Source organism: Equus caballus, chromosome 4 (genome assembly GCF_041296265.1).
Source record: "Equus caballus isolate H_3958 breed thoroughbred chromosome 4, TB-T2T, whole genome shotgun sequence".
NCBI classification, from domain to species: Eukaryota; Metazoa; Chordata; class Mammalia; order Perissodactyla; family Equidae; genus Equus; species Equus caballus.
The window spans coordinates 42,133,725-42,157,210 of NC_091687.1; the positions used below are offsets into that span (position 1 = coordinate 42,133,725).

General features: G+C 38.7%; 1 protein-coding gene and 1 long non-coding RNA gene across 2 annotated transcripts in view; one reads left to right on the forward strand and one right to left on the reverse strand.

The window, feature by feature from the left end:
- Nucleotides 1–871: 871 nt before the first annotated feature.
- COL1A2 (collagen type I alpha 2 chain) overlaps nt 872–23,486 on the forward strand; it is a 35,552-nt gene continuing 12,937 nt past the window's right edge. Inside the window, exons 1-32 of the mRNA XM_001492939.5 lie at nt 872–1,087; nt 3,643–3,653; nt 4,253–4,267; nt 4,908–4,943; nt 6,085–6,177; nt 7,461–7,508; nt 10,408–10,452; nt 10,541–10,594; nt 10,686–10,739; nt 11,053–11,106; nt 11,338–11,391; nt 11,913–11,966; nt 13,516–13,560; nt 13,853–13,906; nt 14,002–14,046; nt 14,411–14,464; nt 14,980–15,078; nt 15,202–15,246; nt 15,360–15,458; nt 15,900–15,953; nt 16,076–16,183; nt 16,563–16,616; nt 16,715–16,813; nt 17,717–17,770; nt 18,235–18,333; nt 18,727–18,780; nt 19,235–19,288; nt 19,440–19,493; nt 19,758–19,811; nt 20,791–20,835; nt 21,995–22,093; nt 23,283–23,390. Of these exons, the coding sequence (XP_001492989.1) occupies nt 1,018–1,087; nt 3,643–3,653; nt 4,253–4,267; nt 4,908–4,943; nt 6,085–6,177; nt 7,461–7,508; nt 10,408–10,452; nt 10,541–10,594; nt 10,686–10,739; nt 11,053–11,106; nt 11,338–11,391; nt 11,913–11,966; nt 13,516–13,560; nt 13,853–13,906; nt 14,002–14,046; nt 14,411–14,464; nt 14,980–15,078; nt 15,202–15,246; nt 15,360–15,458; nt 15,900–15,953; nt 16,076–16,183; nt 16,563–16,616; nt 16,715–16,813; nt 17,717–17,770; nt 18,235–18,333; nt 18,727–18,780; nt 19,235–19,288; nt 19,440–19,493; nt 19,758–19,811; nt 20,791–20,835; nt 21,995–22,093; nt 23,283–23,390 (1,965 nt within the window). The 5' untranslated portion in view covers nt 872–1,017. The remainder of the gene's footprint in view (nt 1,088–3,642; nt 3,654–4,252; nt 4,268–4,907; nt 4,944–6,084; nt 6,178–7,460; nt 7,509–10,407; nt 10,453–10,540; nt 10,595–10,685; nt 10,740–11,052; nt 11,107–11,337; nt 11,392–11,912; nt 11,967–13,515; nt 13,561–13,852; nt 13,907–14,001; nt 14,047–14,410; nt 14,465–14,979; nt 15,079–15,201; nt 15,247–15,359; nt 15,459–15,899; nt 15,954–16,075; nt 16,184–16,562; nt 16,617–16,714; nt 16,814–17,716; nt 17,771–18,234; nt 18,334–18,726; nt 18,781–19,234; nt 19,289–19,439; nt 19,494–19,757; nt 19,812–20,790; nt 20,836–21,994; nt 22,094–23,282; nt 23,391–23,486) is intronic.
- LOC138923897 (uncharacterized) lies at nt 14,490–16,077 on the reverse strand. The gene is made up of 2 exons (XR_011438182.1): nt 15,810–16,077; nt 14,490–15,099 (listed from the first exon to the last, which is right to left on the reverse strand). It is a non-coding gene; the product is annotated as an uncharacterized lncRNA (long non-coding RNA).

A 23,486-nucleotide genomic window follows, 5' to 3' on the forward strand; every position in this document is an offset into this window, starting at 1 on the left:
CTCAGCAGAGGGAAGCGAGGAGGTCGAAGGACTTGCCCGACGGCTTGGTCCAGCCTAGCGCGCGCAAAGCATATCCTCCCTGATGCTGGGTGCCACGCCGCCCCTAGCCTGCTCCTCACCCCACCCCCCAACAGTAGGCGTCCTCGGACTCCAACCCAACCCTCCACAGACAGAACCCCCCTCTCACCCTCTTCTGGAACCAGAAGAAAGACAGAGGGTTACTGCTGAAAAAGTAGGCACACACACACCCCAAAGCTGGAGAAAAGCTAGGAGGGGGCGGGGGGCGGGGGGCGGGGTGGAGGGGGCGGGGGAGGACGGCCTCGGGCTGCGCCACGCTGTCGAGTCCTCGCCCCTCCTCCCCTGCCCGCTCTGCGCCCGCCGGGCCCCCTGCACCCTGCCCGTGGCCCTCAGGGCACAAGGTGAGGCCGGGCTGGACAGCTCCTGCTTTGATCTCCGGGCTTTCGTGCCCTCTACAGCTGCCCGGCCGCCCCAGGATGTGCAAACTTTGCCCACGTCGGTATCTGCAGAGCGCTCCGACGTGTCCAAAAGTGTTTCCAAACTTGGAAAGGGCGGGGGAGGGCGGGGGGATGGGGAGGGCGGAGGTATGCAGACAGCGAGTCAGAGTTTCCCCTTGAAAGCCTCAAAAGTGTCCACGTCCTCAAAAAGAATGGAACCAATTTAAGAAGCCAGCCCCGTGGCCACGTCCCTGCCCCCCTTCGCTCGCTCGCTCCCTCCTCTGCGCCCCCGCAGTCTCCTCCCAGCTGTGGCTGCCCGGGCCCCCAGCCCCAGCCCTCCCATTGGTGGAGGAGCTTTTGGAGGCACCCTCGGGCCAGGGAAACTTTGGCCGTATAAATAGGGCAGATCCGGGCTTTATTATTTTAGCACCAAGGCGGCGGGAGGTTTCGGCTAAGTTGGAGGTACCGGCCACGACTGCATGCCTGCGCCCGCCAGGTGATACCTCCGCCGGTGACCCAGGGGCTCTGCGACACAAGGAGTCTGCATGTCTAAGTGGTAGACATGCTCAGCTTTGTGGATACGCGGACTTTGTTGCTGCTTGCAGTAACTTCGTGCCTAGCAACATGCCAATGTAAGTGCCTTCGGCTTCTTTGGGGCAGACGGGGGAGAGACGTTAGATGGGTGGGCACCATGGTCTGAAAAAGGAAAACCTAAACTAAGTCCGAGGTACAGCTCGGAGGGAAGGCTCTTTGGCATGTGGAGAAACGCCAGCATTGATAAGAAACATGGAAATTACTTTAGAAATGAAAGCATAAAAGGCTCGACTCTTGCCAAAAGTTGGGGAACTTTTCTCTTAACTCTTAACTCGGAGTGAGACTGTTAACTTGATCTGGATCCTCTGGTTAGTGAAGCTCAAGGGAAACAAAAAGTCTTTTCCCTGAGAATGAAATATTAACTGACGTGATGAAGGAACATAAGGGCCTCCGTCTAACAGGCCCCATCACTACACTGATGCCCACCTTGTAAAATTTGAGGCCTGCTTTAGAAAGCTCTTTAATTTGGTAATATAAAATTCATCCCCTAAGGGCTTTTCTCTACTGGACCTTTTAAGACTTGTCCCGATGGTGATGATGACTATGAGGCGCCCTCTGGAGGGAGGACAATGAAAGTACAGGGGACCAGGCCTTAGGCTGATTGAACCCCCTTTGAATACTCCACACGTTTATACAGGGAAGTGATCTGCACTCTGATTGAAGCTATTCCCAATAACTAGTCATTGTATCCTGGGAAGGAAAATGGATGCTACGTGGAATGGATACATTCTGAAAAGTAAAATTAGCCTCTCAATTCCTTGCCTGGTTATGGAAATGGTAACATTATTCAACTGAAATCTGCTCTGCCCTTTGGTGAGCCTGAGAGTTACCCCTTCAGCATGTTCTCAAGGACAATCAGACATTCAGACACAGCAAGTTGGGAAATATCAACACTGATCTGAGACTCAAGAGACCCGGGTTTTTCCCATGACTTTGCCACTAATTTACCATGTGACCTTGGGCAAGTCAGCCTTTTCTAAAATGCAGAGATTAAATAAATGGATTCCAAGGCCACTTTCCAGCTGTAGGTTTTATAACCAGACTTCCATGCCAAGATAGAATAAAGAAAATCAGTCCGTTTCTGTCTTGAAAATGGCTGCCTAATTACAAGACAAAGATATTGAATTGATGCCGTATGAGGGGTATCTGGCCACACCCAACACTCCAAAGTTTGCTCCACCCACATGCCACGGTGTCTACCATTGCATCATTACTGGTGCATTTGTGTGTGTGTGTTCTCTCCCTTCCTCCACTTTGGTATATACACTACTGTGGACACTAAGGCATAATTGCATTGAATAAATTCCAAGTTTACCAAGTTCTTTTTTATGAGATCTGAGGGTGGGGGCAAAGTGTTGATTCCTAGAGAAAAGATGAAGACAAACCTAGGGAAGTTTGAAGGTACAAAAGGCAGCTCACCTTGTGATCGACAGCCAGCCAGAGTCTGGAATAAAAGTTACCAAACACACATTCTTCAAAATGGCTCAGTCTGAGTAATTAAAAGGCAAATTTCCAAAATCAGAAGGACTTCCGTTAATCAAGTCCAGGCATAATTATTCTTCCTACTGATGGACACAATGAAGTAAACATATCATTTTCCTAATTTAAAAGTAATTCTCATAAATTGCCCTTAAATGTCAGTGCTGGATGTGGTCCACCCTTCTGAATTGTGACTGTGGCAACAGATGTTCCCACTCCAAATGACACACTTCTCGGCCACCTAATTAAAGCAATTTTTAGGGGTGATTCATCTTGTTGCCAGCTTGGCCACATGTATATCTTTTGTTAGCCTATAATTTTTATACCATAGGAGAGGAATTCAGTCTTTAAGGATTTATAGCAATTATGGCCAAGGGGGGGGATATTACTTTGGTGTTATTTTTTCCCATTATTTTTCAAGATCTTTAATCCACAGCTTTTCCATTTATACAGAGCAATTCTTTCTCAGGAACAAAAGTGATACATACTGGTAAAATGACCTTACCCAAGTGAGCCAATTTAAAGTAAAATTTCAGATGTCCGAATGAATCCCTTATCATAGTGAATAATTTGCAAATTAGATCTTTTGAAAAAGGACATTAAAAATGGTACAGACTCAGTGAAGTGCTAACTTTAATGTTTTATGAAAAGCAAAGTCTACTTTAGGTAACATGCTTCCCTAAATTTTCTCTTTTTTTGATTTTTAAGTATCAAAAATTATCTAAACCATAAATTATTTCCTCATTCCGCCTCTGGTCTTGCTCACTTCAACGATCCACTTGTGCAATTTACCAGCTTAATTACTAAATATTAGAAATATCCTTCAGACACATTAATATTTCATAGCATTTATAAAATAGTAAATAATTAACAATTTAATTCAAATTATATTTACGTATTAATATTGTAAACGAATCACCCCTGATCCCTGCCATGCTTTTGACCTGCATAATTTCCAAGTCATTAGAATATTCTTAATAAAAAATTGAAGAACAATTGGGCCTTCAATTAGGTGAGTCAATTTTGTAGACTAATATATCTATTTGTTAATCAGTGCTATTGATCAATAAAATGATACTAATAATCATTTCCTACTTTCCTTTTTCTTCTGCAGCTTTACAAGAGGTAAGAGAAATTATTTTTAGAATTTTTTTTTTTATGCTTAGATTGCCTTGGGCACAGTAATACCCTCCCTGGGGAAGGAAGGGGAAGCTACATTGGTGTTGACCAACCTGGATTTCCAAGAAAATCATCAAGGGTTATGGTAGTCAAACCTTTCTGGCTGCGTAGAAAGTACCCACCCCAATTTCCAAAATGGGCGGGGCTACTGAATAAGCCCACCCTCAGAACACTCATAAGAAATAGACAGTAAATATTCCAGGGGAAGTTTGGGGTTAGCATCAGCTACTACAAAGCCCAAGACTTCCCAGAGCTAGAGAATCCTGTCGTTCCCTTGGAATCATTTGCAAGAGTATTATGAACAAATTGTTAGCTCATGAGTTGAATTTGAGGCATAATTACAGATAAGTATATATTTCAGTTCTGTACATATTTTATTTGATTTATTGGTAAAATTTTAAATTGTACTTTGAACTATTAAGATATAGTTATGCACAATATATATACTCTGTAGATATATTTGTATACTTCTCAGAAATGGGAGCTATTTTAACCTATGCATATACAATTTTCCTCATAATCATATTTTTTTTATTCTTTTCTAGGCAACTGCAGGAAAGGTAAGAGTCTAGTACTTCTCCATAATATCTAAAATGATCAGAGATAAGTTATAATTTAACTAAATTTATAGTATACTATAGAAGGAAGATGCTTTGTCAAGATTTTGCCCACATGAATATGCATTAGTTAAACCATAAAATAAAGTAGCTTTGATATTTAAGATACCAAAGCTTTATTATCTTCCAGAATCATCTCTGATTACACTTATATTAGGCAAACTGATGATTTACATACCAAAGAAAAAACAAACTTGTTTTTATTCTGGAGATAGAATGAGTATTGTGTTAATTATAGGTAGTAAAAGAAAGTTTATTTTACAAGGCTTTGACTATATAAATATGCCATTAACGATGTAACAAAATAGTAATTTTATCCACAGAAATCTTTCTAAGAAGAGTAGTTATAATATTGGCCTAATAACTGGAGACCATAGCTTCTAGTCTCCGAGTTTTAAAAAATTACATTTAATAATAATAAAAACAATATACTTTTATCTATTGCATGGTACCATTTTTATAGCTACTATCTAATAGCATTGTTAGATCAGTCTTACCCACTGATTATTATCAAGAATGCATTGCTCGTTCACTGGAAATTGCTTAGACATTTATGACTGTGCTGCTTGCATCTTCCCTGTAGGGCCCAACCGGAGATAGAGGACCACGCGGAGAAAGGGTGTGTAATTTTTGAACTATTAAAGGGCTTCGGCCTATATTTAAATAACTACATATTAGAAACTACAAGAGACTGACAATTTATAATAATATTGTGTATCCAGATAATTGCACCACCTTTTCAGCAGATAATACCCTACAGAAGAGGCAACTGGGCGTTATTATATATAATCAATATTCTTTTTCAGGTCAAGATTATCCTTTTAAAAAGCAAAACTATTACAGACAGCCATATTCTTTGCATGTTCTATCTTTCTTTGTTTTTAGTTGATTTGTCCAACACGTACATAATAGAAATGTATCTACCTACCACCACCCAGTCCTTCTCTTGTTAAAATGTTTTGTTTGCTTTTCAAGTAAGATCTCTACGTAGCCTTGAAATGGTAGTGAAACAGCAGTCAACAACATCTTTCTGTCTACATTCATAATTGTGCAAGTTACGCTTACGTTTTATTCATGTGTTTTTAGATCTCTGTGCTTATATGGCACATATAACTACATGGTTTGCATTATATGACACTTTTGCCAAAATATAAATACCCATATCTTATATCTATGGGAAAGTGCAGATGTAAATGTACTCGGCTCACACAATCTATTAGAGGTGGTGTAATGTCAGTAAATTACTTTAACAACATAAATAATGTTAATGGTAGGAAATCTGCTTTATTATCATTTCAGTTAATCTGCTATTCATATGTAACATACCAAAACAATTGAATAATTTCATCCCAGACAAATTCTGACAGTCAATCAATACATATAGTACATCACTGTGCACTGTTAACCATATGAAGTTTGTAGAATAATAAATTTTAGGTATAATTTCTATCTTATTTGAATGCTGGAGCTCCCTTATGAATTAATATTCATTGGCTGAGATATTCTTCTTCCTAGAGGAACTATCCAGTCTTATGTCTTTCTTCGAACATCACTTACTAAACCTCCTCCTAAAATAGACCCATATCATAAGTGAATTTCAATCGGTGACAAGTATGACATATTACATTTCCACACCACTTGCACATTTGAAAGGCCTGAACAACTGATCTTACCACATGTATTCTTAGGTCTCCTTTTTTCACGTATGGGTTTCTACAGGGTCTGTCTAACCCTCACCTAATTCACTTTTTACACAACAGGGTCCACCAGGCCCACCAGGCAGAGATGGAGATGATGGTATCCCAGGCCCTCCTGGTCCACCTGGTCCTCCTGGCCCCCCTGGTCTTGGCGGGGTAAGGTTTTTCAAGTATTGTGAACTTTCAGCTAACTTTGGTTTCTTATACCTCTATTGGAAGAAGGCTCATTGTGGAACTTATTTTTAGTAGTTAAGGGAGAGTCTGCTGTTTGGATATTAGTATATTTTATTTCATTACTTTGGTTTCTTCATTCAAGATTCTGCTTTGCCGATTCTCTTTGTGAGCCCTTGTCAATTACAGGACTGACCTTTGTGTTCACTGAAGGTAGCTGCAGCCTTCGCAACCATTATTTAATTTGGGGATTTAATATCTTTTATCAGAAGGGCACAAATAAGAGGTGTTGCATTATTAAAGGGTTTGATTAGATTGAATTATAAGTGAAATCCCTGATCTTAAGCAATTTCGCAAACATCCTACTCTTTCTATTCTCCTTGGCTTGAAGTCTGCTAAACCAACATTCAAAGCAGATTTAGGCTTAATTTGCTTGAAACTAATTTGAGAAAAGTACATTTCCCTTTTTCATTAATATCTTCTTTTAGCTTTATGTCTTTAACAATGGTATGAGCGCCAAATGGCCTCGCTGCAGGAAGGAAAACATATTTGCTTAATTGGTTAGCACTATGAATCAGAAGCCTGATTCTCATACCCCACTGTATGCCTGTAAAAGAAGACCTTTCTGCCCCAAAGATCTTATTATGATTGCTTATCTACTGAGTGTATTAAAAAGCACCTTTTTTAATAGATCTACCGCTATAAGAGAGATCTTTAACAGTAAAGTTATTACTGTGAAGTATTTTTTAAAAGTTTAATCTTCCAAGGGGCATTTTAATTTAATTTTCCTCTAAACTTGAAAATTCTTTGTATCTTTTTTGAAACTCCAGCAAGAAAAAGGTCCCTTAGTCATTTTGTGTAGTTCTGGAGGAGCCGGGCAACAGGTGGAGATGCAAAGTTGTCCTCTTGGTCTCTGCTTAATTTATAAGGAACGCTCAGCGATTTCTAAAGTTTGGAAATCTCCCCTTCCTCAGTGTAGAGGGGGGGCTTGGGGAGTGGAGAGAGAAGGGTAACAGGGCAGGAAAGGGTTCGAAAAATAAAGGAGGGAAGCTGCCCACCTCAAACTAGGTGTGGACTAGTTTTAAAACTTGTGTTTCTCCTGACCTTTTAGGAATTTAGCTGAATATAGAATTCTAAATTCATAATTATATCAAAAATATCGCTCCTTTTTAAATAACAGAAAAGTCTTTACTAGGAGAATGAGAAAATGAACTACATCAAGTATAATTATGATATATATATAATATATGGGTTTTTTCCCCCTCTAGAACTTTGCTGCTCAGTTTGATGCAAAAGGAGGTGGCCCTGGACCAATGGTATGCTTATCTTTTTTATCTTAGCCAAAAAAAATACTGAATAGAGAACTTATTTTATGTTAAATTTCACATTGCCATTTATTTAGCTACTTAGATTTACACTCAGTACTTAGATCAGATAAAAGCAGCAACTCTTTTTGTATTCAAATCTATGAAAATCTAAGCCTAGGTAGGGGGGGGTCAATTTTCTCTACAAAGATGCCTCCTTAGGATAGATTAGATATTTATATCCAAGAAATAATCTCTGGACATAGGAACTGTAACTTAGGTAAATCAATTAAGTTCAAAAGAGTGATCAGTCTGATAGTTTTTTTACTCTTTAACGTTGCTTAGAATTTTAAGCAACCCTTAGAGATGCAGAACTATTAAATCCTGTGAACTTGCTAGAAAGGATCAACCAGTTCTAGTCCGGTCTGTTCATTTTATAGCTAGAATTTTAAGCCCTTCCCCAAGGTCATGCAGGTCGTTAATGACAGAACTAGGACTAAGCGCCAGGCAAGATGTCTGAGATTCAACATCATGGCTCATGTGTCTAGGACTTGAATAAAACATTAATTTATTTGACAACTATTTATCAGTTGTCTTCGATGAGCCCAAAACTGTGTTATGCATTGTGGAGATAGCAGTGAATATTCTCACTGATTCTTATCTTCTCTCAAGGAGTTAACAGTATAGGAAATGTTTCTTTTTATCTGTTTTGATAAAAATTCCTTTTTTAGCATATTAATTATAAATCAACATAAGAGAATATGAGGAAAATTAAGCACTTAAATCACTCAGAACAAATATTCAGCAGTATATCCTATAATTTGAATCACGTTTAGAAAAGTTTCATATGTGATTATGATCACGATGGTCTATCTTTAATAAGCAAACCTTCTAACAAGCATTAGTGAGATGTTAGGAAAGAATTGATATGAACATGCAAAATATTTACTACTAGGTATAAGATAGAGGGGAAAATTGCCAGAAGTAAAAACTTTAAGTTAATCAAACACTGCAGTTCAATACACATGCACACACAATTTAGTGATTTTAATTAATTACTTCCAAACAAAGGTATTTATCTGCCCGAAGTTAACATGGTCTTGAAAATACAAATTTTACCTGGACCATGCATTCAGTGCTCTATCTTCGAAAGAAGATGTTCTGCTGGAGCTAATGGTCCGCAATAAGCTAATGCACTATATGGGCAAGATAATATTTTCTGTAAATTAAAACTCTCACTTGAGAAGTAATATGCCTTTAATTGATGATTTCCAATTTCCTGATTTTTCCTGGTAATTTAAAACATTCGTATGAAATGAAGAAGTAGTGATTTTCTTTTGGCTTTGTTTATATTAGATGTTTGAAATTAGCCATTTCAGCTAACGCTGGACATTAGTCAGTTTTAAAACAGTACCTATATTTCAAGAAGAAGCTAAAGGGAAAAAAAAAGTAAAGTGTTAATAAAAAAGCCTACATAAGCCCAGAAAATTAATATGGATTTCAGATTCCCCTGACTTTGGAACATCTCTCTGTGAGGCCTAAAGCAGAGTGTTTTACTTTTAAATATTGGTGAAATAGAGTTTAAGCTTACACATCCACATAAATTCACAGACATATGTAATAAAGAGATATGTGTTTCACAAATAGCAAATATAGGCAGCAATAAAGTATCAAAATAATTTTCCCTGTTGAAAAATCAATAACTATAAAACCCCACAGGGTTCTTCCCTGAATTAATGAGTAATCATCATCCATCTCACAGCCTCCACAAAATAAACTGCCTTTTATGTAAATGAAATTGTTGCAAATACACGGAAGAATGAATAAATATAATTAAAAATTCATGGTGTCAAAGAAAATTATTTTTAATGTATGACTAAAAAAATTATTTTGATTGAAAAGTGACAGTTTCTTTTAATGTTGAAGCAATTTCTAAAACCAAATAAGGAATTCTTATAATTAATATGATGTACTTTTTAATAAAATCCTTATTATTTCACTCTAGGCATTAATACAGTGGGGCAGGCTTGACTGCGGAATACCATGGTTGATGTGTCATGAACAAATTTCTCGAGACTTGTCTGTGCAATTTTTCAGCATTAGAGAAACAGGCCCCTACAGAAGAGCTTGCACAGGCATTGATTCCTGCAAAGGGGAGTCAAGAATGTGTACTTAGCTTGCAAACTAGTAACGCTGTTTTTCTCTACTTGTGTGCTACAGAATGAAGGACAAAAGGGAGAACAATATGCTGACATTTAGGCCATATTTTCAGTAATAATACCATATAATAGACTCTTCCAGTAGGATATTTCAATAATATTTTATTTTTCCTTCATCTCTCATTGCATTCACTTTTGTTTGACATTTGCATCAGTCACCAACAGGCCTTAAAGGAGCTGTAAGTTTATAGGAAACTTCCCTCCAATCACTAAGAAGGACTTTTGATCCTTTTCAATTTATGCCCTTTGTGGCAATAAAAATATCAATTTCTTGGCCAAGGATGACATAGGGAGATGACATACAACTGAGGGAATCCAAATGGAAATGCTTCATCAGCTGCATACAAGGTAGTTGTATATTCTGTACCGTGCAAAGACTGATTCACTTCATCGCATGAGAACTATCTCCACGTGTTCACTGTGCATGACTTTAAGGAACCACCTCATCCACTTCTCATTGAGTTCTGCTGATTTGGGTTAGGAGGAAACGAAAAGCAAAGACAGAGAAATAGTGAAGGAAACTTGGGTCCTTAAGTGTTTCCTTGGGAGGGACAAAAACTATGACAAAAAACCAGAACAATTCTATTCATCTGTCCATCACAAAATGTCTAGGGCACTCCTAAGCTAATCCTTTCTAACTCCAGCCAAGGCCATGACAGCTCATCAGCTCTAACTATCTGTCCTCTTTACAGGGTTTGATGGGACCCAGAGGCCCTCCTGGAGCATCTGGAGCCCCTGTGAGTACCGAAAGCTTGTCATCTCTCTTATGTAAAAAGACAGAGAATTAAATAAAAGCTTGGGGTATGACATATTATTTTCTTTTAGGGCCCTCAAGGTTTCCAAGGACCTGCTGGTGAGCCTGGTGAACCTGGTCAAACTGTGAGTACATTTTCTCCCTTTGTGATAAATTTTTTTTCAAGAAATTTATTACTATAGCCTTAACAAAATGATGCGTCTCCTGTTTTCTTAGGGTCCTGCAGGTGCTCGGGGTCCACCTGGCCCTCCTGGCAAGGCTGGTGAAGATGTAAGTATTTACTCTTACGCATTTCCAAAACACCCTTTAAACACTCCTGCCTCAAGGAGAATTTCTAGATTCAAACTAAGTCTTCTGCCAAGAGGTGAACACGCCTAACATACTGTCCTCACGTGGAAAATATTATTTTAATGAAGTATTCATTAATTTGATTGTATTTAAGGAAATATAATTGTTATTTAAATATATATTTGCATCCGCATTTTTATGTGATGGCTTTTTCCCCTATTGTAAAAACTAAGGTGCCCCCACTTCCATCTGTTTACCAAGAAGAGCTTTCCCCTGTGACTCTTTCGTGTTTTAGGGTCACCCTGGAAAACCCGGACGACCTGGTGAGAGAGGAGTTGTCGGACCACAGGTAAGGCTTTTTACAACAGTTTATAGTCCAAACGTCTGAGGCATCTCAAATACCATAGTATTAGTTACTCACATTAGAGCAAGTTAATTTATTGTTCTGTGCTTAAAAACATACCAGTCTTTGATTCCAAGTTTAAACTTTGATAAGAAGAAATACTTTGGAGGGAAGAAATCGTTGTATTTTTATTTACAACAAACACATTATTCATCTTCTTCTGTCTTACTTTTTAAGGGTGCTCGTGGTTTCCCCGGAACGCCTGGACTTCCTGGCTTCAAGGGCATTAGGGTAAGCACATTCTTTACCCCATGAGAGAAAATGTTGATTATTTTTAGGAAAAACCTCAACTATATTTAAACTTCTATATGATACTTACTTGCTTCCAAATTTCTGGGGTTCGCCAGAGTGGAGAGAGTGTTAAAGAGTAAGATCGCTGGAAAGTAAAATGGGGTGGAGGTTTTCCAATCTGTTCATAAACTTCCAACAGATGAGGATCCCCACGGAGAAAATGGTATACAATGCATATAACTTGAGATGTTTACAACCGTCTGAAAATCATAAAATTACTGAAGATGGAAAGGATGTAAGACAGCATCTAGTCTACATCCTTCCCTTTCAAGTCCAGGGAGGGAACAGAACTTAGCTAGAGCAGTGGAGCGAGTTTGCCCGGAGCTGGAGCACGGGGCTTCTTTCTACTGAAGCAGTCACAAGATTCACCCTGGAGATTTTAACTGCAAATAAATAAGATGTATGATTTGCCCAAGCTGTCTAATGGGACAACATTTTAACAATAGGAATTTGCCTTTTAGGGACACAACGGTCTGGATGGATTGAAGGGACAGCCCGGTGCTCCAGGTGTGAAGGTAGATACTAAAACAGGAGCATTGTTTTTAAAACAATTCTTTGTAATTCTCCGTCACCATCAGGAAGTATGTTTTTACTGAAGGTACTCAAATTCTGAAGAGTATCTTATTTCCTCTTCTGTACTTCAGATCCCTCAATGATGGGGACTATGGGATTCTGTGACCAAAGGCCAACCATTAGTAATATTTATTTAATTCAATATCTATTAAACAATTGAGATCAAAAATAATGCCAGTAGTTTCTTTCTCTATTTCCTTTTGTCCTATAATTTCCATTGTTCTCGGCAGCCAAAATGAAAGTAAATAAACATATAATCAGATATTAGAACACTGTGTGTGATTTTAAACTGTAAATTCTCCTTTGCCATGCACTAATTAGATACATACATTCATGTCACAATACACTTTTCAACCTCTTTCCTGTGATTTATCTGTGCACACTCAAAAAATTTTTAATTAGGTAATTAAAGTCTCAGAAGTGTGTTATCTCTTGGCTAGGCTCTTCTTTGACAGCGTTTTCAACTATAAAATGTTCTCTCTCCTATTAAGGAGATAATGTGATATTAAAGTGAATACCAACGTAATTACAAATTAATGAGTAAGGAATACTAGTGGGACCAGAAATGAACATGAATATGGAGAATCTGTTCTAACTTTCCAGCTGCCACACAAATGGATAAGGTCAAACTCATTCTCCCAAGAGCCTAATATAATAGCTCAGACTACTAATCACAGCATCATAAAATGCTAGCACTTGCGAGGAGCTTTGGAGACTTACTCATTTTGCAGATAAGGGAAACCGAGGCTTAGGGAGAGTGAATGACTTGCCCAAAGTCAAACATCTGGTAGTTAGAAAGGCATAGGCTAGAATTCCTGACCCCCATGCTAGAGCTTCTGCCCAAAGAATATACTTCACATAGGATTCTAGAAAGGAAGGGTCCTTAAATGGTCTCTCAAACCATGTTTCTTCTGTATCTAAATCAGATTATCTTGAAGTTAAGTTCTTTGACATGTGCCATTGTATTAAATTACCCCACCACTACAACCACTGCCATGGTTTTTACTCAAGAATATAGATTGGAAATAAATAAGACAGCTCTAAGAAATATTATGAGGCTTGAAATTTTCATGCATATTTTACAAAAATGAAAATATCGTGTTCAAAATAACTTTAAAGGGGGTAAATATGGTTACTGAAAGCAAATTTACCCTCTGCCATAGCTTTTTATGATATCATTCCTGATATATAAGCCTAATGTAAATGATATCCAAAATCTAAGGGGAAAATTGGGGAGGGGGTAAGTAACACTCAATTTAACCACATCTCCCTAGTACCGTGATATGTGGTATTATCCAAATATCAACCCTTACTTTAGAAATTTTTTAAATTTATGTGTTTGGCATAATTGAGAAACAGTCTATATGTGTAAGAAATACTACAAAATGTATGAATGGTTCAAATGGAAATAATAGGATAAAAATTATCCAATCAGAAAAAAATAATCAATATATGTAATGAACAAAAACTCAATCCTTCTTTTCCATGTAGGGTGAACCTGGCGCCCCTGGTGAAAATGGAACTCCAGGTCAAGCAGTAAGTACGGATTACCTTATTGTAAATCTAAATGTGTACACTCTTTGCAAGCTGGAACTTCTTTAATGTTTTTGCTAATTACTCTTTCCCTCAGCCTTGTATTCTTTGCAATTCTTCTAATAGCCTTCTGCATACTTAATTGAAATCCATTGCCTTTTAGTTGGAATTAGAACAAGACCTATTTATTGCTAGCGGATTCTTGCACATGTTGGAAATTGGACAAAGTAAATGATGCCTGTGCCTTTTGTTAAATGAGCGTTCTGGATTTCATTGAAAATATTTCTGCTTCTAGGGAGCCCGTGGGCTTCCTGGTGAGAGAGGACGTGTTGGTGCTCCTGGCCCAGCTGTGAGTGCTTACATTTTTATCCATTTTTATACCTTTAAAAAATCTTCTAATAACTTCCATTTAACTTCCCACTTGACGTCTTATTTTCTTTATAGGGTGCCCGTGGAAGCGATGGAAGTGTGGGTCCTGTGGGTCCTGCTGTAAGTTTTGACACTGAAGAATTTGGGAGGGGTTGAGCCTGTGAGATGGGAGCTATCTTCTTTATTAATTTCCTATGGAATAATAACGTTTTAGACACCTTACCAAATGTTTTATGAGGTATTTCAAAGGTTTCATTTGTAAGGACTACTATCCTTGGGGGTTTTGATTGATATATAAAGTAAAATCTACCCTACCTTGGACACCTTCAATGTCTTCCCTTTGATAAGATACTAATAACGGAATATCTGTCAATTTTTCCTTTGCCAATATTAAATAAGGTGAAGCCACTCTAAGCCATTTTGATCCTCTGTTGTTGCTATGTTAATTTACTAAGATTCTTACCACTTTTCTACTTGATTTCAGGGCCCCATTGGGTCTGCTGGCCCTCCAGGCTTCCCAGGTGCCCCTGGCCCCAAGGTAAAAACACTGATGACCATTGTCATTACCTTGATAAGCTTTTTATTGTGATGTGAAAGATAGGGACTGTGTTTGCAGATAGAGGGATAATTACAGAACAGGTACTTTAATTAGTCCCTCCTGAAAAAAGGATATACAATGACCGGTTTTCTCACTCCAAGCTTGAGGTAGATCATCTCTCTTCACTTGAGCATTGTGAGCATAGATATAGATGGCGGCATGGAAATTGATTCCATGGGATCCCTCTGGGATGTACTCCCAAACGAGTCAGGGCTGACCAACTGAGGACCAGAGTCTCTACCACAGGGAGACAGAGGTAGGTGAAGATAGCAACGTTGCCAAGACAACAGAAGCAGGCCAGGAAAGCAGGAACTCAAACCTAAATCTTGTGCTGCCAAACCAGATAAGGGAAATGATTACAACTGAAGAAATTCGTACAACTTGGTGTTCTAAAAACAGAGATACGTTGTTTTGTTGTTTGCTGGCTAATGGCTCAGTGTCGTTTCCTCTTTTAGGGTGAACTTGGACCTGTTGGTAACCCTGGTCCTGCTGGCCCCGCGGGTCCCCGTGGCGAAGTGGGTCTTCCGGGTCTTTCTGGCCCCGTTGGACCTCCTGTAAGTAGCCTTGTCTTTAACCTTATTGAGTGAAAGAAAGTTAAAAAAAAAGAATGACGGTGAGGACAAAGAAAAGAAATATTCCTGTTAACAGATATCCTTCTCCCTTCCTTTTCCTCTTAGGGTAACCCTGGAGCCAACGGCCTTACTGGTGCTAAGGGTGCCGCTGTGAGTATATGGGGGTGGCTAAGATGTGCTGCTGTGGTTTTAAAGGCATTTAAATGAGTGCTGCCTCTCCTGCCGATCGCCTTATGATGGATGATGCTGTGTTTCCTTCCCAGGGCCTGCCCGGTGTTGCTGGGGCTCCTGGCCTCCCTGGACCCCGTGGTATTCCTGGCCCTGCTGGTGCTGCTGGTGCTACTGGTGCCAGAGGACTCGTTGTAAGTGGTCATGGCAGAGGCTTTCATCATCCTGAAGTACCAACTCCACCTTCATTTCAGCACTATCTAGACTTCCTCTTGTAGTTTTATCATTCTTATTTTTTCCTTTCTTAGCATTTTTAGTTTGTATTTCTTCTATCAGTGCATATACATACACGTACACTTTCTCCCTCTCTAACCTCCCCCCACACACACACACACACCCCTCCTGCTATCCTATAATATTACCCAAAAGTCAGTGAGGCACATTTCTACAGTATCAGTCATGTCCTTTGAACCAAGACCATTTCCCGATAAGTCACTTAAATATGAACTGGGCACATCTTTTAGAGAACTCGAGCTTCTCTTTACCTTGATCCATAAGTATTTCAAGATGTTTGCCTGCGAGAGAGTTGTGACAGATGTTAGTCATTTTGACCACTGTTTTGTCTTGGGCCCTAGGGTGAGCCTGGTCCAGCTGGTTCCAAAGGAGAGAGTGGTAACAAGGGTGAGCCTGTAAGTAGTTCTATAATCACAATTTTACGAAATTATTACATTTTCAATCCATTTTTCTCTAGCTAGATATGACAAAAATTATTTTTCCTGTTTCCTCTTCTTTTGTTTTTTTTATTAAACAGGGCGCTGCTGGGCCCCAAGGTCCTCCTGGTCCCAGTGGTGAAGAAGGAAAGAGAGGCCCCAATGGTGAACCTGGATCCACTGGCCCCGCAGGACCTCCTGGACTGAGAGTAGGTTCCAAATGCTCTTGACACTCAGACACACCAGAGGCAGATGATGACACCCCTTCGCTGGGAATTGGTCAGAATTACTGAGTACATTTTCTAGAAGAAGGAAGTATTTGCTTTCCATCTGCTTTGTTAAATCAGTGACTCTCGACTTGGTGTGTTATAAAATTGGCCTGGAAACAATATTGACCTACTTTTGCAGAATGCCTCCTCCACACATTCCTTTGGGGTTTGGGTGAAGTTTTTTGGCACGGTTTGTGTTTATATCTCCCTCTTAAGGGGATCAAGATTTCTTCCATACGTGCCATGTTTCAGTAACCTCGGCACTATCTGATTTAAGGGTTTTCTCCAATTCTCTTCTGTTTCATGTACTTTCTTACAGGGAAGTCCTGGTTCTCGCGGTCTTCCTGGAGCTGACGGCAGAGCTGGTGTCATGGTAAGTTGTCCGTTACTCATTTGCTGGGAAGGAACCTGATGCTTCTGGGGTGGGGTATCATTTGCTTTGGGCTCCCTCCTCCGCCTTCTTTTTGATAGGGCCCTGCTGGTAGTCGTGGTGCAAGTGGCCCTGCTGGTGTCCGAGGTCCCAATGGAGATTCTGGTCGCCCTGGAGAGCCTGGCCTCATGGGACCCCGAGTAAGTTTCGGATTGATTCTGAGCAAGTCACACATGGCACTGTTTCCTTTTTTAAAAGGCCTGATTAATATTTGAAGACAACAATAAAAAACATCAAAAGTAAATTTGTTAGTAGGCTTGCTAACAGTTGCCTTTTTAGTTTAACTTTATCAAAGCCCAGTAGATATTTTTACAAATTTGGTGAGTCCATAAATTTCCTATTTATTACTTGAAAACAATGGCTGTGAGAATAAATTTATTTTAATATATATCCAAATTAGGTTGATTCTCCTATCAGCATGAATCTTTTATCTCAATTTGTGAGTTTTATATAAGGTGTTCATGAAATGTATTAGGACTATATATTATCAGTTTATTAGATTCATAAGAGAAATCATTTTTCCAGCAATCACAAAGTGCTGTAATGTATTCAGCATCACACTAGCTGTGGAGAAATGACCTTTAGATCTGTGGACACTCTAATCCATTGCAATAGAGTAATTTTTTTGCCTCCATTATCTCTTATGGATGAATATAAACTGTAATTGCACCATAAACAAGTAATAAAGACACCAAATATAGCAATAAAAATTCCACTTTGAAAATTGCTTACTAAAAGTATTTGTTTTTCTATTATGAAGTAAATAACATGATACGTTTTGCCCATATAGTATGTTGCTTAACAGTTTCTTGAGATATCTGTAAACAGATCAGTTGCACAAAAATTCAATAAGAAAAAAGGCATAAAGAATAGAAAGAAGAAAGATTTCATACCTCCCAGCTAGTGGCTAATACCCCTAATGATTTGCCACAGGCAACAAACAAAACGTGGAGGAAAAGTGCTTTTGTGAGATTTCGATTAATCAGAGCCTCGAGTATGTGTGTGAAAGTGCCAGTATGAAAACATCCTCGCTTATTTTATAGGGTTTCCCTGGTTCTCCTGGAAATATTGGCCCAGCTGGAAAAGAAGGACCTGTGGTAAGTATGGCCCATTTTCCATTATATTTTCAAGGACACTTATTGTGCCTTTATCAAGTCTGTCCTGCACCCCATTTATACGTGAACACATTGAAAATAAATATCAGCCACATACATCATCTGGGAATGCAAAATAATAGATTGTAATTATGGAGTCCAAATGAACACAAGGACTGAAAGAAAAGAAGGGAAAAGAAAAACATGGCAAAGAATATTGAAGAGGATGACAAGGGTATGGAAAGAGAGGGGAGAGGGAAATTGTGTACATATGAGATTGACTTGGCTCTGTGTGTCCTGACATTCTGTTTAGAAAAGGAAAATGTATTCGTAATTTATTGACACTTTATACAGGAAGCTCTATGCATTCAGAAAATGATTCTGTTTCATCTCGTGGCAGCATCACAAGCCTGAGGTTGTGAGACCCTGTCGATGCTGAGTAAACCTTAAATAAACTCTGGTTTCAGGGCCTCCCTGGTATAGACGGCAGACCTGGACCAATTGGCCCAGCTGGAGCAAGAGGAGAGCCTGGCAACATTGGATTCCCTGGACCCAAGGGCCCCTCAGTAAGAATCACCACAACCTCCTTTCTCTCAGCATTTTTTTGCCATATTTCACCAAAACTCTAGTATTTCTCTCCTGCCTCAGTTCACTCTACCTCAATGGAGCTCTTTTCAACACTGGAAGACTGCAAGCCACTTAGTACATTAACAGCTCATCTCCAATATATCATTGTACACCTGCTGAAAATCCCTCTCCTGAGTCATATGCTTCTGTAGACACAGGTGTACCTTGTTGTACATGGAACTGCTTCAGGATGGATTATGCCTTAGATAACAGAATTCAAGGACTAGGAATGTCAGAGAAAAAAAAAAGCAAGCAAGCAATTAACATTTCAAAATTGTCGTGGTTAATTTGACATTAAATGTGTAAGGTGTTTTTTTTAATGTTTGTTATAGGGTGAACCTGGCAAACCTGGTGATAAAGGTCATGCCGGTCTTGCTGGTGCTCGGGTAGGTGATGACTTCTGTACGTATCCATCCACATAGTATTCACCTAGGAAACACACCCTTTAAGGCCATCTGATGTCATTCTTCCCAAGATGGCATCCCCAAGGCTCTTTTCGGCATCACAAATGTCTTTTTTTTAACCACACTTACAAGGCAGTCAGCTATAACAAATCAGAATTTATATTAAGTCAAAAATATTTATGGACTGGTTTAGTTTTTGTTTAATTAACTTTGTGATTAAAAGGCTATGAATATGCTAGTAGCATTCTCTGACCTTCATAAATTGCCCTCCGTCCATGGACTTCCATGAGCCATATTAAAATTAGTAGGCACTATTTGGGCATTGGCAGGGAATCCACAGTGAGTTTAACTCATGTTAAAATGACAAGCTGGTTTTGAAGAAGTAACACCTGAGGTTTTGAGGCATCTTAAACTGCCTTTCTGTTAAACGTTTTAGGGTGCTCCAGGTCCTGATGGAAACAATGGTGCTCAGGGACCTCCTGGACCACAGGTGCGTATTTCTCCCACTCCTGTTCTTTTCTGCCCTAAAATGAATCTAGTCTCGCAAAAGGACCATCTCCTTTTTCCAGTCTAGAAGTTATATAGCTAGACAGAAATGGTGGCATACGTTTCTATTTATGCTATCTTTCTCTCACTTTCAGGGTGTCCAAGGTGGAAAAGGTGAACAGGGTCCCGCTGGTCCTCCAGGCTTCCAAGTAAGTCAACTAAAACATACAGAACACTGCCTTTGGTCAGACCATCCAGCTGTATGTCACCACACCACTCTCTGCCGCCACACACAACATGACTTCAGAAATGAAGCAAAGAAGGGTGCAACAGGCAAACTTTTGTGTAATCCTTCAATAACACACAGTATTTAGTGATCATGTTGCTATTAGGTAGTTCCCCCCAAAAACCCAATGATTAGCAAATTCCCTAAATATAGCCATAAGATTGAGATTTGTATTTCTTTCATCTAGGGTCTGCCTGGCCCCGCAGGTACAGCTGGTGAAGTTGGCAAACCAGGAGAAAGGGTGAGTAACACAAGAGATAGTAAATTCACCTAAAATTGGAACTTTCTCCCTGTTTAATACCTTACTGCAGTGCCATTATAATATGCAACAGGAAATTTCATATTTCATATGTTTGTGATACTCTTTCACATATGTTGGTACTGATGGAGAGAATGAGCCAAGTTACTCATTTTCATTCACATTCCTTTGTTTTAAGGATTGAGTGAAACATCACATTATGGAAGTAAATATATCAATGAACATTCCATTTAATAGCCTTACTTTTTGTGCTATTCGTGGTAATGTTAAAATACAAATTATTTCCTTCCCCATAGAGAAAGTAAATGCACTGATTTTCCACCAAACTAGACCCTGAAAAATTGCTTTTAATGTTTTTCTTGGCATTCAGACATGACACTGCCATCCACAATCAGGGCAGGAGTTCTGAGTCATTTTCTCTGTAATTGTGATGAATGTGCCTCAATTCAGTTACATTCTGTGGCCTGGTCTCCTTTGTCAACAGTGGGGCACATTAAGGAGACAGCTGGTCAGTAATAAAGGAGACACACTTGGGTATACAATTAACTAGGTAATGTGCAGAATATGATCATTTCTATTAAGAAAGCAGTCTGTTATATAGCTAAAAATAGGCAATGTCTCATATTGTTCATCATTATTTTTCATATTATCAAGGGAGATAGTCTGTTTTATCAGTTTTTTTAAAAGCAATAACTAAATAATGGGAAACTTAAGTTTTCTGAAACCAGTTTCTGGGATAGATGCATCTTTGATACCAAGAGAATTCTCACTTTTTGTATCTTTCCATATGCAACTGAAAATTCTCTTGTTCCTAATAGCCTGAGTACTTATACACTCATGTAGGTAGAGCCTATCCGGCCTTATTTCACTCTTTCAAAACCTTTCTAAATATCATAATTATAAGTGGATTTAGAGAACATACATAAATTTCATGCTTCAATTATTTTCGTGTTTTTCCTAGGGTCTCCCTGGTGAATTTGGTCTCCCTGGTCCTGCTGGTGCAAGAGTAAGTGTTACTTGATTAACCTTCATAAACTTCTGGTGATGTGCGTTTAAAACAAGGAGTACTTTGTCCTAAAAACCATTGATCAAGTTCCTGACACTCTTCTGTTGTCAAACATAATCTCTAGAAAGCATTTGATTTCTAAATTGATAGTAGACTATTTTACTTAATTGCTCATATTTCCTATTCAAAAACCACATGATTATAAGAAATATAAATGAACTAATATATGTATTATATTCAGTGATTTATGTAGACAAATATGAAGTATTTATGACAGTGGCTCAACTGAGCCAAAGAAAAGTAATGACTTACTAAGATTTAAAGCCAATTTTTGCAATGTATGTTGATGTTCAAAGTCTAAAGCTGAAATCTTGAGTCTGCTCTTATAAAGAAAAATAAAATAGATTGTTTGTCTGTTGTCATTAAAATAACTGGAATGATCAGTTTGTCCTAGAGTGTCCTGTTATGTGACTAGTTACCGTATATCTAGGATGCCCAAACAAGTTTAGTACCATAGTAACAAGTTATAACAAGGACCTTTGAAACAGTTGCAATGTGAATTTCCATGTTAAATATTCTGGGCCATCAAATGCCATGCCATAGTGATATTTACATGAAAATTTGGAAATATTTAGATAGATAGATAGATACACATATATATACAAATACACAGATATATATATATATATGTCCTGTGTTAAATATTATAATTGCTGTATCATTATTGTATGCAGTTGTAAAAGGAAAGCACAGATATGAGAATATATGATCTTATCTACACCTGGCATTGCTATTCACCTAAAACGACACAATCTTTCCCTTTGAATACTATGCATAAGTGGCATCTCTATTTTTACCTATAGATCTATCACAGAAAAGACCAAAAAAGGAAATGAGCTCCCAAGTTGGAATATTATACTCTAGCAGCAACAAATTTTGGATTTGTAGCCACAGAACGTTAGACCTGAATGAAACTTTCCAGATTATCTCATCCCATCCTTTCATTTTATTAGTAGAGAAATTAAGGCAAAAAAAAATTATACTTTGCTAAGAAATAGCAGAACCAAGATTCAAAAGCTCAACAAGTGTGAACTCTGAGGTGTAAAGTGTCTCCACAGCGAGGAACAGTAGAACACTTCTTCTAATCCCTTTTTTACAGGGGGAGCGTGGTCCCCCAGGTGAAAGTGGTGCTGCTGGTCCTGCTGGTCCTATTGGAAGCCGAGGTCCTTCTGGACCCCCAGGGCCTGATGGAAACAAGGTAATATGTTCTCTATTGATGTTTTAGCCCAGGACGCTCTGGAATAAGTAGATCCTTTACAATAGTGCATGAATTATTTTTTAGGATTTTAATTTATTTCCAGTTCTGTGATGATTTCCATCTCAGTAAATAATCTGATTCCAGTGGACCTGAATTATCCCAAAAGAAGGGAAATCCTAGTGTTCCAGCCACATAAATGAATTAGTATGGGTGTTCACTCTTTTCTCATCAGACTGCTCATACTTTTGTTTTAATCCAGAAACATCATATACATTTGGACACTATTTGTAGAGAATAAACTTTTACCTTCTCAACATCCTACTTAGTAGAATAAAATTTCAAAAAGTAACCTAAATTTTAATAATAAGAGAATTTATGCTGATAAAAATTAAATGAACAGTGTATTCACCCCAGAAACATAAGCCTGAAAACTTGTGTTTCGGAATAGAATCTGTGGTTTCAATTTTAGAATAGATGGAATTACATACTTCTGGAAAACAAATTACTTTAACCACAATAAAGAGAAGGCAATTCATGTGACTTCTTATTCTTACCCTTAAGAAAAAGAATTTAAAGATTAGCTACAAAAAGCTATTTTGGTATGTGGAAGGATATTGGAAAAAAGTAAAAACAAGTTAAGAGGGAGAAAGGAAATATGATTCTATTAGGTAGTACTTTCAAAAGGTTTTATATCTCACAAGCTAGTCAACAGGTTTTAAGTATATGGAATTGTAGGGTATATATAAAAATGGGACCTTTAGTCCCCACTCTTAGGGAGATTAAAACAGAAACATCTCACCAGTTGATGAGGTCTCTTTCCGTATTTCCTGTCTGGGCTAAGAGTCTTATCCTTGAAAAATATTTGTGGGCAAATATTTTTCATTCTCTGCCTCCCATTGTCCTATCCTCTTCTTTTTCCATGCCTGCCTGCCTTAAAAGAATTGGGAGCAGACTATAGAAAAAAAATCACGGCCACCCACTCCCACTACCCTCTTCTCTTTAGTCACTGTGTCATTAATAGCATCTCCCTCTGTTATATTCTCCCTTCTTTCAATAGCCTTCCTTTGTGTCTCTAAGCAGGCAAGAATGCTTTCTATTAAATGTCTAAATTGGAATCCTTCAAGAGTTTGAGTCTTCATTTTCTTCTTTTGCCATTGAAATAATTGATTTCACATGTCTTTGATTCAAGGGTGAACCTGGTGTGCTTGGTGCTCCAGGCACTGCTGGTCCATCTGGTCCTAGTGGACTCCCAGGAGAGAGGGGTGCTGCTGGCATACCTGGAGGCAAGGGAGAAAAGGTACCCTCTCAGTGTTGGACCCTGATACACATTGTTGATGAACTCTAGCAAAGAAGGCTGCACAAGGTTGTCCAACTTTTACAATTTTTGGCAGGT